The 14089-nt window shown below is 37.0% G+C and overlaps 1 protein-coding gene across 3 annotated transcripts in view; it reads right to left on the bottom strand.

Moving 5' to 3' along the window:
- grip2b (glutamate receptor interacting protein 2b) overlaps window positions 1-14089 on the bottom strand; it is a 105127-nt gene that overhangs the window by 7596 nt on the left and 83442 nt on the right. For all 3 annotated transcript variants that reach the window (XM_052538444.1, XM_052538445.1, XM_052538446.1), the window contains exons 13-21: window positions 10870-11015; window positions 10623-10703; window positions 5864-5927; window positions 5262-5407; window positions 3822-3966; window positions 3591-3730; window positions 2430-2612; window positions 2194-2347; window positions 1695-1812 (exon numbers count right to left, since the gene is read on the bottom strand). In XM_052538444.1, the coding sequence (XP_052394404.1) occupies window positions 1695-1812; window positions 2194-2347; window positions 2430-2612; window positions 3591-3730; window positions 3822-3966; window positions 5262-5407; window positions 5864-5927; window positions 10623-10703; window positions 10870-11015 (1177 nt within the window). The remainder of the gene's footprint in view (window positions 1-1694; window positions 1813-2193; window positions 2348-2429; window positions 2613-3590; window positions 3731-3821; window positions 3967-5261; window positions 5408-5863; window positions 5928-10622; window positions 10704-10869; window positions 11016-14089) is intronic.

Here is a 14089-nt window from a genome sequence, read left to right as displayed (position 1 = left end):
GAGCTCCAGATCCATTGATTTCCAATGAGCTGCGACTGAAATGTGTGTTAATTGTGAGTCTGTGACTCTAATTCAATAGTATTTAACTCAAACCAAGACACATACGGGTCGGAGTGGATGTACGCTCATGAAATCACTATTAAAACATAGTCAGCGTACAATAAATTGCAGATAACTTGGTATTCTGCAGTCCATTATGCCGTTATGACATAACTTCAGAGCGCTCATTAGCCTATAGTCTATTATTCTGCAAAACACAAAAATAAACATCTTGAAGAATGTCCTGGCTGCTCTTTTACACAGAAATTCCTTTTATGACCAGATATATGAATAAACATGAATGCGAATTATATTTCATTTTCAGTATGTTCCACGCATAAAGCTACCGTGTGACTTCAGGAGAGTCGACAGCAACCCATTCACTGCTATTACACTGGAAACAGTGGCAGCACAGGACAAAACATCTCGTTTTGTGTTCCACAGAAGACAGAAAGTCAAGTATCGGATGAAGAAATATGTCATCCATGGCTGACCTTGCTTGCCAGTGTCATAAAACATCTGATAAAAACACTTCCCCGTACTTTCGTAACTCTCCTCGGTTGCTTGTGTAAGAACAGCGCTCATTGTTTTGAACCATCAGGCGTGAAATGAGCCCTCAGTCACCATTCAGAGCCTGATTTTGCGGTAGCAGCAATTGTAGTGATTGACGATTTGGGATTTCCAACTTTAAAAAAGGGAATTGACAAGTATGATCTGCGCCTGCTGACGGTGGTGTGTATTTCCATGCACCGTGTGTGGTGTTTTAGCACCCGACTCACTACAGGAATGATTTAAATAAAGTAATGGTGCAAACACAGCACGATTCCTCATCTTGAAGATTTAAAGGCTTGGCTGTGGAGGACCCGGCAGATCACCACAATCTGACATATTTGACTGCGACTGTACACAGACTCCAAACAGCTTCTAAGTCTTGCTATGAAACACGTGCATGTGCCTTTTTAATTATTACAATTTTATTAAACACATTAAAAGAGAAAAAATAGATGATTTCAAGTTAAATAAATACAAAATATGTATTATAACAATAACAATTATATACACTTTCTCTTCATTCTCTTCATTTAAAATGACAATATAATTTTTATATATATATATATATATATATATATAAGTACGTTGGAGGAGGAATAAAAAAAAAGATTAATGTCTGTTTTCTTAATTAAAATGTTTTAATTTTTCGTTACGATTTTAATTTAAGTTTTACCAATTTTGTTATGTGCTTTGACATTTTCATTCGTTTTAGTTGAAATATTTCTATTGAGCTTTGTTTATTTTTTTTAAGAATATTTGTAGCCTACTTCAACTTAAAATATGAATTTATTTGATATTTATATATAATTTTATTTCAACTTCATATTTTTTAAATGTCCTTTTTATTATTATTATTACTTAATAATTAAAAAATTTTGTACCCTTTCCAATCCAAACTGACGACTTCCGCTTCTGAGAACCCCTGAAATGTGAAAAGTGTCCATAAACACATCACTTACATAAAACGTAATTAGTTTGTGATTGTGTTTAATGCATCAAGTGACTCATACATAGTTGAAATAGAAATCATTATACCCCAAGTGCAAGCTATCAACTTTTTCTTCAGAGAAACGCCATCACTCCTCGTATTAATTTGTGTTTACCTCGATCTCGCGCAGTAGCTCAGACTGGCCGCAGGTCTCCAGGTCCTCCAGGGCCTGGCACCAGAAACTGTCCTCCTGCTCCATCATGAGGCCGTCAGCATGCGTCTGGCTGCTGTATCTGCGGCAGACACACACATTAGAGCAATGAGACATGAGGCACTGAAGCTGGCACCCACATCCAGCTCTCTGGCAGCAGTCCTGGCACGTTCAGAGGGACCGCAAGGCTGGGTGGAGAGGAGCATCCTGTGAGAGAAACTGAAGACTGAAGAACTGCTGTTCGTAAAACTTCCCCTCATTAGAGGTGATCCATCAAGTATACATTCAAAACGATACATTAAAAACTCAAATAAAAGAAATATTTTCACACACACACACACGTATACATACAGTGGAGATCAAAATTAGAGAACAACCTACAATTTCCAAAATTTCGAGTTCACTGCTTAGTCCTATTTGACTCTCTTCCTATTTGAAGCCTGTTCCCGGGTCCCTGTCTTACCCGGCAGCTTTATCCCAGTCGTCCTCACTGAATCCCCCGTCACTGAAGGGGTAGTTTTTGCGGCGGGTCGGAGGAGACGTGCTGTTCCTCTGCTTGGTGTTCCTCCATTCGTGAGGGTGTAACGCGACCCCAGCGGCCTGGTGGGTGTAGGCACCTTCGGAGGAGGACCAGGTCACATGTTTTCACCGAGGCCGTCAGTAGACACACAGATGTGAGGTGAGAGGAGTAACGCTCACCTTGACTGCCGTATCCGCCGTCGCCCCCCGAGCCGTCCCACGACTCCATGGCCGAGTCCACGCTGGGGATATTGGTGGAATAAATGTCCGACAGTTTATTGGTCTTCTGCGAGTCGGTCAACTCCTCCTCGTTATCACTCAGCTCGTTCTCCAGATCGTTCTCTTTATGTCTATCATCTGGTGCTGAAGGAGCAATGACAGTTATCAGATGATCAGATATTACGTTAACAGAATAACAGCCGCTTTATGAGTAAACAGATTTATAAAGTTTAAACGCGTGTAAGTAAATGAGACGTAAAACAAAAAACGCCTTGATTGCATTTTTATAAAGCTGAAACATACAGATAATATAAGAAAAAAATCAGGATTTAGGTGACAAGTCAACGACTCTTATGAATTATGTGTAACTAAAACACACTTATTATGATTATTATGATTAGTGTAACACTTCAGTTATCTGATAAACTACTTTATTAGTGAACGCATTTTGCCCCAATTAACTGTAATAAATATCATTAAATATCAATGCATAGAAAATGTATATAAATTATATTTAATGATATTTATTACAATTAATTGGAGTAGCTTATCAAATTATCAAAGAGCCAGAAGATGCCAAAATGGGGGAGAAACATATATTATATTATATTATATTATATTAAACAAACTATATATATATATATATATATATATATATATATATATATATAGAGAGAGAGAGAGAGAGAGAGAGAGAGAGAGAGCATGGTTTGCATAAAAGCAATACCGTTTATTCATTTATTAATTTAATTATTATTATTACTGCTAATTATGAATAATCAATTAATCATTTTATAACCATAATAATATGGTAATAACATTCACAATGATGATAATAATAACAATGATAAAGAAGTAAATGGAATGGTTCGGTTCAAAACGTTAACATTTTCTAATTATATTTATTAAAATGAATCTGGGGGGAAATGTTTTTACTAACAGAGCGTCTTGTTAAACGACGAGAAGACCCCGAAATAGGGGGAATGAGGGGAGAAATGTTTTACTGTATACTATACTATATTACATTACATGAAAAGGCAGATTAAACCTATGAAATATATCATCTATTTTTCTATTTAAGGCTGATTGAGTGCAGTCAGTGGTGTGTAGTGTGAGGCGCACTGTCAGTCTGTTTCTTGATCTTGATCGTGACCGTTTCTCCTGCCATCTGCAGCAGGTGTATGGCTTCACTGAGCGGCTTCCCCTTCAGACTGACGCTGTTGATGGCCAGAATACGGTCGCCGACGTGAATGGCCCCGGTCCTGTGAGAACAGACAACAGCGCTTCTTCAACGCTCTCAAAACAGACTTCAGAAACCAACGGCAGAGGCGCGGAGAGACCCCTGTGGCTCACCTCTCGGCGAGACCCCTCTTGGTCAGGCCTGAGATGATGATGGGGTCGAAGGGCTCCTCGGTGCCGGAGATGGTGATGCCCAGCGGGCCGCCGTAGCGCTTCAGCTCCACCGTGTAGATGATGGAGCCGGACGACTCCTGCTCGTCTGCACCACAAACATCACACGGTCAAAAGAGCCGTTTCCACTCTCCTCTATCATTTTGTAAAATGCTTCAGAAATGTATTCAGTTGAACACATTATGAATATTCAATGAATAACTCAACAATGTAGCTTCGGTGTTTCCTTTTTCTCTTTTGAATCGCTCTTAGAGCTGGAAACAGACAGACATCTGCAGCTTTGACCACAGACTGTGTTTCAGCTCATAAAAGAAAACGCTCTTTTCTAGCAACATGCTAAATGCCTTGAAGCTGAGGCGTCAGTCATGTCAACAAAAAGTTACTACATAATCCCCGTTTGTGTCATTTGTATAGTCTTGAGGACTTTACTGTTGTTCTAAGTGTGGAAAACAGTAATAATAATATTAAAAAAATTAATTAATGAATAAATAAGTGGGTTTGGTCAATGTTTGATTGGCAGGATTTACATCCGCTGTGAACTAATTCGTGTTTTGCTGTAATATACTGCCACCTGGCGATCCGATGTTGAATTACACACTGACACGCTTTCAGTATGATTTTCAAACAATATTAAAACAGTGTTGGATATTTTATTTTGGATCTACTCATTTCGGAATAATATTACTGGGTCATAATTCATATTTCATCATTTATGTATAACAGACTAAAATAAAATAAAATAAAAATGCATTTACATTTCCTTTATACGTATTATTTTATTGCATTTTATATTTATACATTTTACAAAAAATTTAATCGTGGAAAAAAAAAATACATTTCCTTTATATGTATTTTATTTTATTGCATTTTATATTTATCGTCATGATAAATATTACAATTTAAACTAAAAAGGTTTACATATACAAATGAAATAAAAACAAACATTGCTATAAAATATATTTCTAACTTCATAAAATATAGTATTTTGCATAAAGAAAGCCTATTTATAGGGCCATGAACATTTTTATGCAATCTACGTAATGAGGACTATATAATAATGCACTATATTATTTAAATACTAAACTCTGTATTTCATGATCATATGTGTTGTACTCCTTTTAATTTATGCTGAGATTAATTGGAAAGAAAACAATGAACTATAACAACATGCATCTCTAATGGAAATCATTAAGAGACTATTGAGAATTCGAAAGAAACTCAAGACTCGGAAACATCGCAGATAATGAAAGGAAAATAATGTCACAATGCAAAATGAAGGATCCTGAGTTTCTTTCTTTTTAAACATGAAATACAAGCTTCACGTTCTGGACAGGTTTCAGCAGAGTGAGTGTCTCATTCTGAACAGACTGAAAGTGCACACACCTGAGTTGTCCTCGTCCTTGCGGATTTTGAGTTTGACCAGGTCCTCGCTCTGCTGCAGGATCTGGACGGCGTCCTCCATGGAGCAGTTCTCCAGACGGATGTTATCTATGGCCAGCAGCTGGTCTCCGGGCTCCAGGGTTCCTGTCCTGCAGGAAGAACCCATCAAACGTGCTTCAGTCTCACAAACAAACACTAAACCAATCGGTTTAAATCTGATTTAAAAGTCAACAACTGAGACTGGATTTTTTTTTTTTTTTATTGCAACAACATTCCAAAGAGCTTTTTCAACAAACAAGATGAGAGACAAAAACAATATAAAAATATTTGATATATTTTTAATAATAAAATTTAGATTTCTATGAGCAATAATATCTAATAAATAAATAAATAAATGTTTCTAAGGGGCAAAAATAATTATATAAAATAAATATAATGATTTTTATTTTTAGAGTGAAAAAAAAAATAATAAAAATAAATAAAGTTTAATTAAAATATTTTTATTTCTGAGAGGCAAAAAATTCAAATACAGCATATTTTGGAAGGCTCCTGAAAATTTCAGTTCCTGAGTGTCTGTGCCAGTATTGTTAAGTCTTTGTTCGTACCTGTGTGCCATGCTGCCTTTTTTAATGTCAGATATGATTAGAGGCTCTCCTGGTTTCTTACTGGCTGTAGAAAGATGAGAAATCACATTAACAGTGCAGTGTTTCAATATCTCTCTCTTTCTCTCTCTCTCACACACACACACACATTAAAACACACCCCCACAAACACAGTTTCAAGGCACGTTTTCAATGCAGACTCTTAACTGGATCCAGCATAAACATGAGCCAGAGGTTCAGAGAGAATATTTTGCACAGATGGAATAAAATCATTTTAAAAGCAGAATTCAATAATGTATAAAAAATCCCAGCATTCACTGACTGTACATATTTTAAAAATGTTTTTTTTTTTTTTTTTGGTTTGGTTTTGGTTCACGGGTGAACCAAAAAATAAATAAATACATATACATATATATATATATACTTTGTTTAGTCCTTTGAATGCATAGATGTGTCTTTTGATTAAAAAAATATATTTATTTTAATGATGACAAATTAAATGTCCACTAAATTAATCCTCACAAATTTTATATTAGTACATAATAAATCATTAATATAAAATAACAAGTGGAAATAACATTTAAACAGTATAATAAACTGTAATATAAAATATGAATGCTATATAATATTTTCTGGAAACACACATGCTAAGAGATTGAATGCACTGTGAACCGCTCTGGATAAAATATATCACATATTTAAAGGGCCGGAAAGATTCCTTGCAACTTGTTGTTTATCAGATTATTTTCTTGCAATTTCAACTTTGCCAAACAGGTATGTTATGTTCATTATAGATCTGCCTAATTGACACACACACACACACACACACACACACACACACACACACACACAAACACATTTCACCATATTTTAAGATGTCTCAGTCGTCTGAAGGATAAGAACAGAGCTGCACTGTGAATCTGACAGAAGTGGTCAGACTCTTTTCACTGATGGATAGAGTTATTTGTGCATGTGGTGCAAATGCAAAGCCTGTGATTCAGATCAACCCGCGTGCAACAATACAAGTTTAGCGGCTCATGGTCCTTACTTCAGACGAACGTCAGATGGAAAGAAGCCAGACAGACTCAAGAGCTCTAGTAAACAAGACCACGGAGAGCCACATAAACACTTCCTCAGAAAGAAGACTCTGTTGATCAGGGCTAATATGACAAGGATGAGACGGGACGCCCCGGATCGGGTGGTCTGGACACGAACATACTCTGTGAGGAAAACTGATGAGCAGACGTGTTTAATGACAGCGCATGACGACTGAAGTGGATGTCAAAATATTTGTGTGGGTTTATTTCCCGTGCGTTCAGGGGTTTATAAAGTTTAACTGCATCTTGGCAAGTTTGAAAAGCAAAACAGAGAATGGAAAAATAGGCCAGGGAGAGAGGGATCTCAATCTCCCCCCAAAAAAAGATTCAGAGGGAATGACTTAAAATGTTTCCGGGGATGAAAACAGCGCATTAAAGCAAAAAGCAAAAATCTGGCAGTCTTTCCAATACATGATACGACTTTTAGAGTGTTATCTGAACAAAAAATAAATGCAAATTAGCAACCCAAAGTAAAATGATTTTAATTTACCCTTAAATGACTCAAGACACCAATACTGTAACACTCTGCTTATATTACTGCTATTACTTTATCTTACTAATTTACAAATAGCAGTTTTTGCATATTAAAATATGTTTTTTTATAAATGTTTTGTATCTATTTTGTTCATATAGTCATTCGTTGACAGTCATAGTAACATTTGTTATTAAAACCAAAGAATTTCAAAGTCTTTTGAACATCCTTGCTACAATAATAATAATAATAATAATAATAATAATAATAATAATAATAATAATAATAATAATAATAATAATTACACTAATAGAGTAAAATAAAATAAAATGTTCTATATTGTAAATAATATTTTATAAAGTTACTAGATTTTAATTTGTTTTATTTTATTTATTAAGTCATAATTTTTTTGAAGGATCACATGACACTGACTTTAAAATATATTAAAACAAGAAAAAGTTATTTTAAACATTCACAATATTATTGTTTTTACTGGCGAGCAGAAGAGACATTAAAAAACATTAAAACAATTATTTTCCCAAACGTTTAATTGGAAATGTGTATACATATACATATTATCATAACAAATTAGGATCAAAGTGACGATTTTAATATTGTACACTATTTTAAATATATTTTTGTAATTACTACAATGATACAATATTAATTTGTATATTTATTTGCACAAATTAGGTCAAGGTCAAGCTTTACTAAGATCCATTGCCAAACAGAAATACACCAGACGCATACAATGCATTCATATAAACATAAATACATAAAAATTTACAATTTTTATTTTATTTTAAATGTTATTTAATTCTATTTTTCGAACCATTTAACAACCTATTGCACTGGGGACAAACTAATGTTTATAATGGTTACTTTTCATTTTTGGTAGCCTAAACATAGAGAACTCCAAGTCTAAGAGCACAGATCGAGCCCGACTCGTGTAAAACAAAAATGATAAACTTCTATAATCTCTACCTATGATCTTCCCACTAAGAGTAACTATTCTATTAAATGCATTTTTATTTTTCACACTGAGATTTCCAAACCAGCAGCTACTAGAAAAGGACAGCAGCAGCTCAATGTAAGACTAATAGAGCAATTCTATCAATGTCCTATCTATATTGAATGATCTTCATTTTCTTAATATAGTTGCTGTCCCCTTTTGCATAATACCTCTGTGTTCACATCAACACACAATATATTATCAATAGTGATATATTATCAACATTGCATCTTCTCACCTCTAATGAAGGCAGCCTGGGGAGAATGTGTTTCTTTTCTAAAGTCCATAGTCATATCTTTTGTCTAAGATACATTCAGTTGCAAACAAGCATCAACAGACCAATTCACAAAGTCATCATCCACTGGACCATGAAACGTTTCATTATTTTCCAAAAGACTCATGATAAGTGTATCATTAGAAAACTTTAAAAGAGCCTATTGTTGGGCTTACAATCATTTGTATATAAAATATATAATAAAGGAGACAAAACACAGCCTTGAGGAGTTCCTGATGTTGTCAAGGGGGCTGAGAAACTACTCTTGACTAGTTAAATATTCTAAAACCCAACACACTAAATTAAAATCAAGACCAAAATTACTAATTATCTTATCTGCTAAGATATGAGGTTGTAAAGATTTAAAGTGTCCCTATTATGGATTTAAAAAAAATTACCTTTCACGTAGTGTGTAACACGGCTCTAAGTGAATGAAATTTTATTTTCCCTCAAAAAAAAAAAAAAAAAAAAAAAACAGTCGACTCTGAATCATATAAACGAGTCATTTTTAAAACGAATCCCAAGCCGTTATATGTTGAAGCCAACATGAAATACTAGCATACTGCCTGCCCACTTGTTGGTATTTTCCCGTTGGTCTGAATGAAACTGCAAAGTCATTCTTTGACACCAGGTGGCGCTTTTGGAGCGGGAAAATAGCTGTTTCCCCAGTAACGCTGTAAACAAAGCAGCACTGCACTCACAAACACTGCTTTACCGCGCATCACAAGCGAGATGAAATGAAAATTGTGAGTGGTTGAGCAAGTAAGGTAAAAACTGCATATTATAAGACAATGAAAGTGTTTTTTGATATGAATCTTTCATAACCCCTAAAATGAGCACTTTAATACCAGATTTAATAGAGTTGCTGTTGCATCTTCAACACCTCGCTTTGTTTTATAGGCGAACTGAAGGGGTCTAAAAGATTTTTAGTTTTAGCCAACAACTCTTCTTTTACAATTTTCTCAAAACATTTCATTATAAGAGATGTTAGTGCTATTGCCTTAAAATCATTTAGCGTTACAGCATTTGCAGTTTTTGGCAAATTTCCACAATTTAAAGGCTCTCTGGAGAGCAAAAGATCTCTAAAAAAAATATAACAAAACACTGGTACCAGTTTCTCAGTGCAACCCTTAATTAATTGCTCTCCGATGTAGTCTGGCCCAATTTTTTTTTTTTTTTTTTTTTACATATTACAACCCTTAAAAACCTCAATTACAGCGGATTTATAAAAAAATATATATATATTACAGTCACCACCACAGCTCATTTTAGACTTATATACACCTTTAATTGATTCAACTGCAGTTTGTGCACAACACTCCCAAGGGTCTCTGCTGCATTTGCCCTGGGATAAATATATAACCCGAGAAAGAACAGTTGTGTAAATTCAAGAGGAAGGTACTGTGGTTGGAGTGATACAGGGAGTAGTTTAATGTCTTTAGTACACACACTCTCTCTCTCTCTCTCTCTCTCTCTCTCTCACAGTAACAGAACTTCACCATTTGTGGTTAATATATAGGCAAACACCACCTTCTTTCCCCCCGTAACTCCAGGGCAATGGTCAGAACAAAAGGGGACGTCAAACCCATCAATAATTACAGAATTATCATTATCAATTACCTTATAACTAATTGTGTCGTGTGGCTATATTTACAATTAGTGACTTCATTAGTGAACCAGATCATTTCTATCCAAATAATCAGGAAAAATTGCATAGGCGAAGGTGGCAAGTCTGGATAACCTTAAGTTTAACCATATAATACATTTTTATGTTTCAAGTCATTTGCAGGTAACAGAGAAAAGATTAAAAGCCAAAAGTTATGATGCCAGACACATTGCAATGTTGACCAAGCTAAGTGAAGAAGATTACCAGACCCTTGACGTCAGACTTAGTAGTGAGGTCATACCACTGATTGTGATTCCCAATTCCACTCCTCTTTTCTTCTGCAACTTCACATGAAATGTTCCACTGCTAGGCACAACAGATTCTGGCCATATAACAAAAGCAGCATTATGATGAAGTACAAATACAAGTGTGATTTTTAATTAAATAGAAATAAAAACTGAAAACAAAGCAAGAAATTCATGTCTTAAGAGATCTTTGTGAAAAAAAGGTAGAAATTAATGTTTTGATACATTGGAAACCTCACGAACCTGCCACATCAAACTCAACCTCTAGCGTGACCTTATTGGCCAGAGCAGCATCTCGGAGCAGCTGATTGGCCTCTTCCAGCGTTCCATCTTCTGTAGGAATTCCGTTGATGGATAAGACTCTGTCTCCAACCTGGAGAAACCCACACCTGCCAATCAAAATAAGACAGAAGGATTTAAAAGCTCTAGAAATTGTAATTCCATGTTCCCTTCCTTATTTAGCTTATTTAGGGCCTCATCCAGTAACGGCAAATACAGTAAAATCTCAAGCTTGGCTCCATTGAGGCATTTGTTTTTGTTGGGTTTGTTGACATGTCTTCATGTCTGAGTGTGTGATTGCATCAACTTAGTCTCAGACATTTAAGATAAAATAAAAAAAGAATCTCAAATAAAAAGAGACACGTGAGACAGTTGGCATACAGCAAGAAGACCTATAGTAAACAAAATGCTAGCCAAATGTTAGCAAAAAAGCTGAAATAGCACCTTTAGCAATTTAGTTCCACAGGTTCCTACAATTTCTTTGGACAAATACAAAGAGACCCATGAGATAATTGTTGACATACAGTAAGAGTTTAGAGCTAATTAACATATTTCGACAAATAGTTTATTTTTTAACACTTTTGTATCTCAGCTTGGCCAAATGTTAGCAAAACCTGGTTGTGATGTTAGTAAATTTCAGTCAAAAACTGGTGTGACAACTTAATTCAGATATCTCTTCTGAAATTCCCTGGGACAAATAAAAAAAGACACAAACAAAACAATTTTTGAGATAAGAGTTTAAAGCTATAGTTAGTAAAATATTACAGTAAACTCAGATGTTTCTTCTAAGGCCCCGTCCACACGGAGACGGAGCTTACCCCAATCTGATCTTTTTTTTCCTCGTCTCAAGAAATATCCGCATCCACACGTGACGTAGAGGTGTCTGACTAAGGGGGAGACGTGGGCTGATGACGTCATCGTTTCAGAAAATATACGGATCAGCCGTCCAGACCAAAACGCAAAGACGGCGTTTTCAAATTTATCCACTTTGGGACCCGGTTTCAAAAAATAGCGGTTTCACCTGATGAAAACGCCAGATCCGTGTGGACGAAACGCCTATCCGATAAAAAATTTGTGCGTATTCACAGAAACGCGTCTCCGTGTGGACGGGGCCTAAGAGTCCTTTGGTCAAATAAAGAGTCCCAACTGAGATATAAAATCGCGGATAGTGTAGAGCAAATCATTTGGTCTCAGAGTTCATTAAAGAGATTTTCAACTTCTGATTGAAATCTTTGGTATCTTGGCAAATCCAAGAGTGGTTTGAAACGTTAAAGAGATTCTCCTGTCATGTCTTGTCCATGGGCAGTTTTGGGATACTCTGATCACTGCTTGGTTCATCTTATACCGACCTACAGGCAAAAACTGAAATCAGCTACACCTGTATTAAGAACTGTAAAAAGATGGACTAATGAAACAGAGTAGGATTTACAATCTTGTTTTGGCCTCACTGATTGGAGTGTTTTTGAAACAAACAACCATTCACACCTCCTGCAACCCCTCTCTCCCCCATACTTGCAATTCAGATCAGCGAAGACAAGGTACGCCAGGTCTTCCGAAAGCAGAAAATGTAAAAAGCACCAGGCCCAGATGGTGTTACTCCAGCCTGTCTGAAATCCTGTGCTGTCCAGATGGCCCCCATCTTCACACAGATCTTCAACATATCACTGGAGCTGTGCGAAGTCCCTTCATGCTTCAAACGCTCCACCATCATCCCCATCCCAAAGAAACCCAAAATTACAGGACTAAATGACTACAGGCCGGTGGTTTTAACGTCTGTAGTCATGAAGTCATTTGAAAAACTGGTGCTGGCCCACCTGAAGGACATCACTGGACCCTTGCTGGATCCTCTTCAGTTTGCCTACAGAGCAAACAGGTCTGTGGATGATGCATTCAACATGAGCCTGCATTATGTTCTGCAACATGCAACCAGACCAGGTACTTATTGTAGGGATCCTGTTTGTGGATTTCAGCTCTGCTTTAACACCATCATCCCAAAACTCCTCCTACCCAAAGTGACTCAGGTCTCCGTGCCCACCTCCATTTGTCAGTGGATCAACAACTTCTTGACAGACAGGCAGACAGGCAGATACTGAGGCTGGAAAAAGTCACATCCAGCACCCGTACAATCAGCAATGGAGCTCCTCAGGGCTGCGTTCTCTCCCCACTGCTCTTCTCACTGTACACTAATGATTGCACGTCTAAGGACCCCTCTGTCAAGCTCCTGAAGTTTTCAGACAACACCACACTCAGCAGCCTCATTCAGGACGGTGACGAGTCTGCTTACAGACAGGAGGTAAAAGAGCTGGCTGTCTGGTGCACTCTCAACAACCTGGAGCTTAACACGCTCAAAAGAGTGGAGATGATCGTGGACTTCAGGAGAAACCCCCCTGCACTCCCCCCACTCACCATCATGAACAGCACTGTGACTGCTTCCTGGGCACTATCTCTCTTGATCTGAAGTGGGACATTCACATTGACTCCATTGTGAAAAAGGTCCAGCAGAGGTTGTACTTCCTTCGCCAGCTGAGGAAGTTAAACCTGCCACAGGAGCTGCTGAAACAGTTCTACTCCACCATCATCGAATCCATCCTCTGCACTTCAGTAACTGTCTGGTTCAGCTCAGCTTCTAAATCGGACCTCAGAAGACTACAGAGGGTAGTCCGGACTGCTGAGCGAATCATCAGTTCAACCCTCCCTTCTATTCAAGAACTGTACTCATCCAGAATGAGCAAAGGGGCTAGTAAAATCCCTCTGGACCCCTCACATCCAGCACACTCCCTCTTTGTACAGTTGACGTCCGGTCGACGCTACAGAGCTCTGAGCACCAGAACGGACAGACACAGGTACAGTTTCTTCCCTCAGGTAATCCATCTCACGAACACTCTTCCTAAATATCTCCCTTCCTTATAAGTGCACAGAGTGTAACAAAGACACATTCCAACTTTGTTAAACTTCGCCAATGTGACTTTCCTACTGAGTGTTGACGCAGATTCAGAGGAGGTATCACATCCAGCTTGATCCTTTTTAAAGGACCTCTCTCTGAGTCGGTGTATGGTATCTTTATAAGATCAGCTTGCATTTTCAACCGATTCTTAGTTTGTTGTGGCACATAATATTGTGTTTATATGTGCTTGAGTAAGCATGGATGGCTGTGTTTAGTGTACATGTTTGATTTAAAGTTTGG

The sequence above is a fragment of the Carassius gibelio genome, chromosome A22, assembly GCF_023724105.1.
Source record: "Carassius gibelio isolate Cgi1373 ecotype wild population from Czech Republic chromosome A22, carGib1.2-hapl.c, whole genome shotgun sequence".
NCBI lineage: Eukaryota > Metazoa > Chordata > Actinopteri > Cypriniformes > Cyprinidae > Carassius > Carassius gibelio.
The sequence above is the reverse complement of the archived record's forward strand: the minus strand, read 5'-3'. Positions and strand labels throughout refer to the sequence as shown.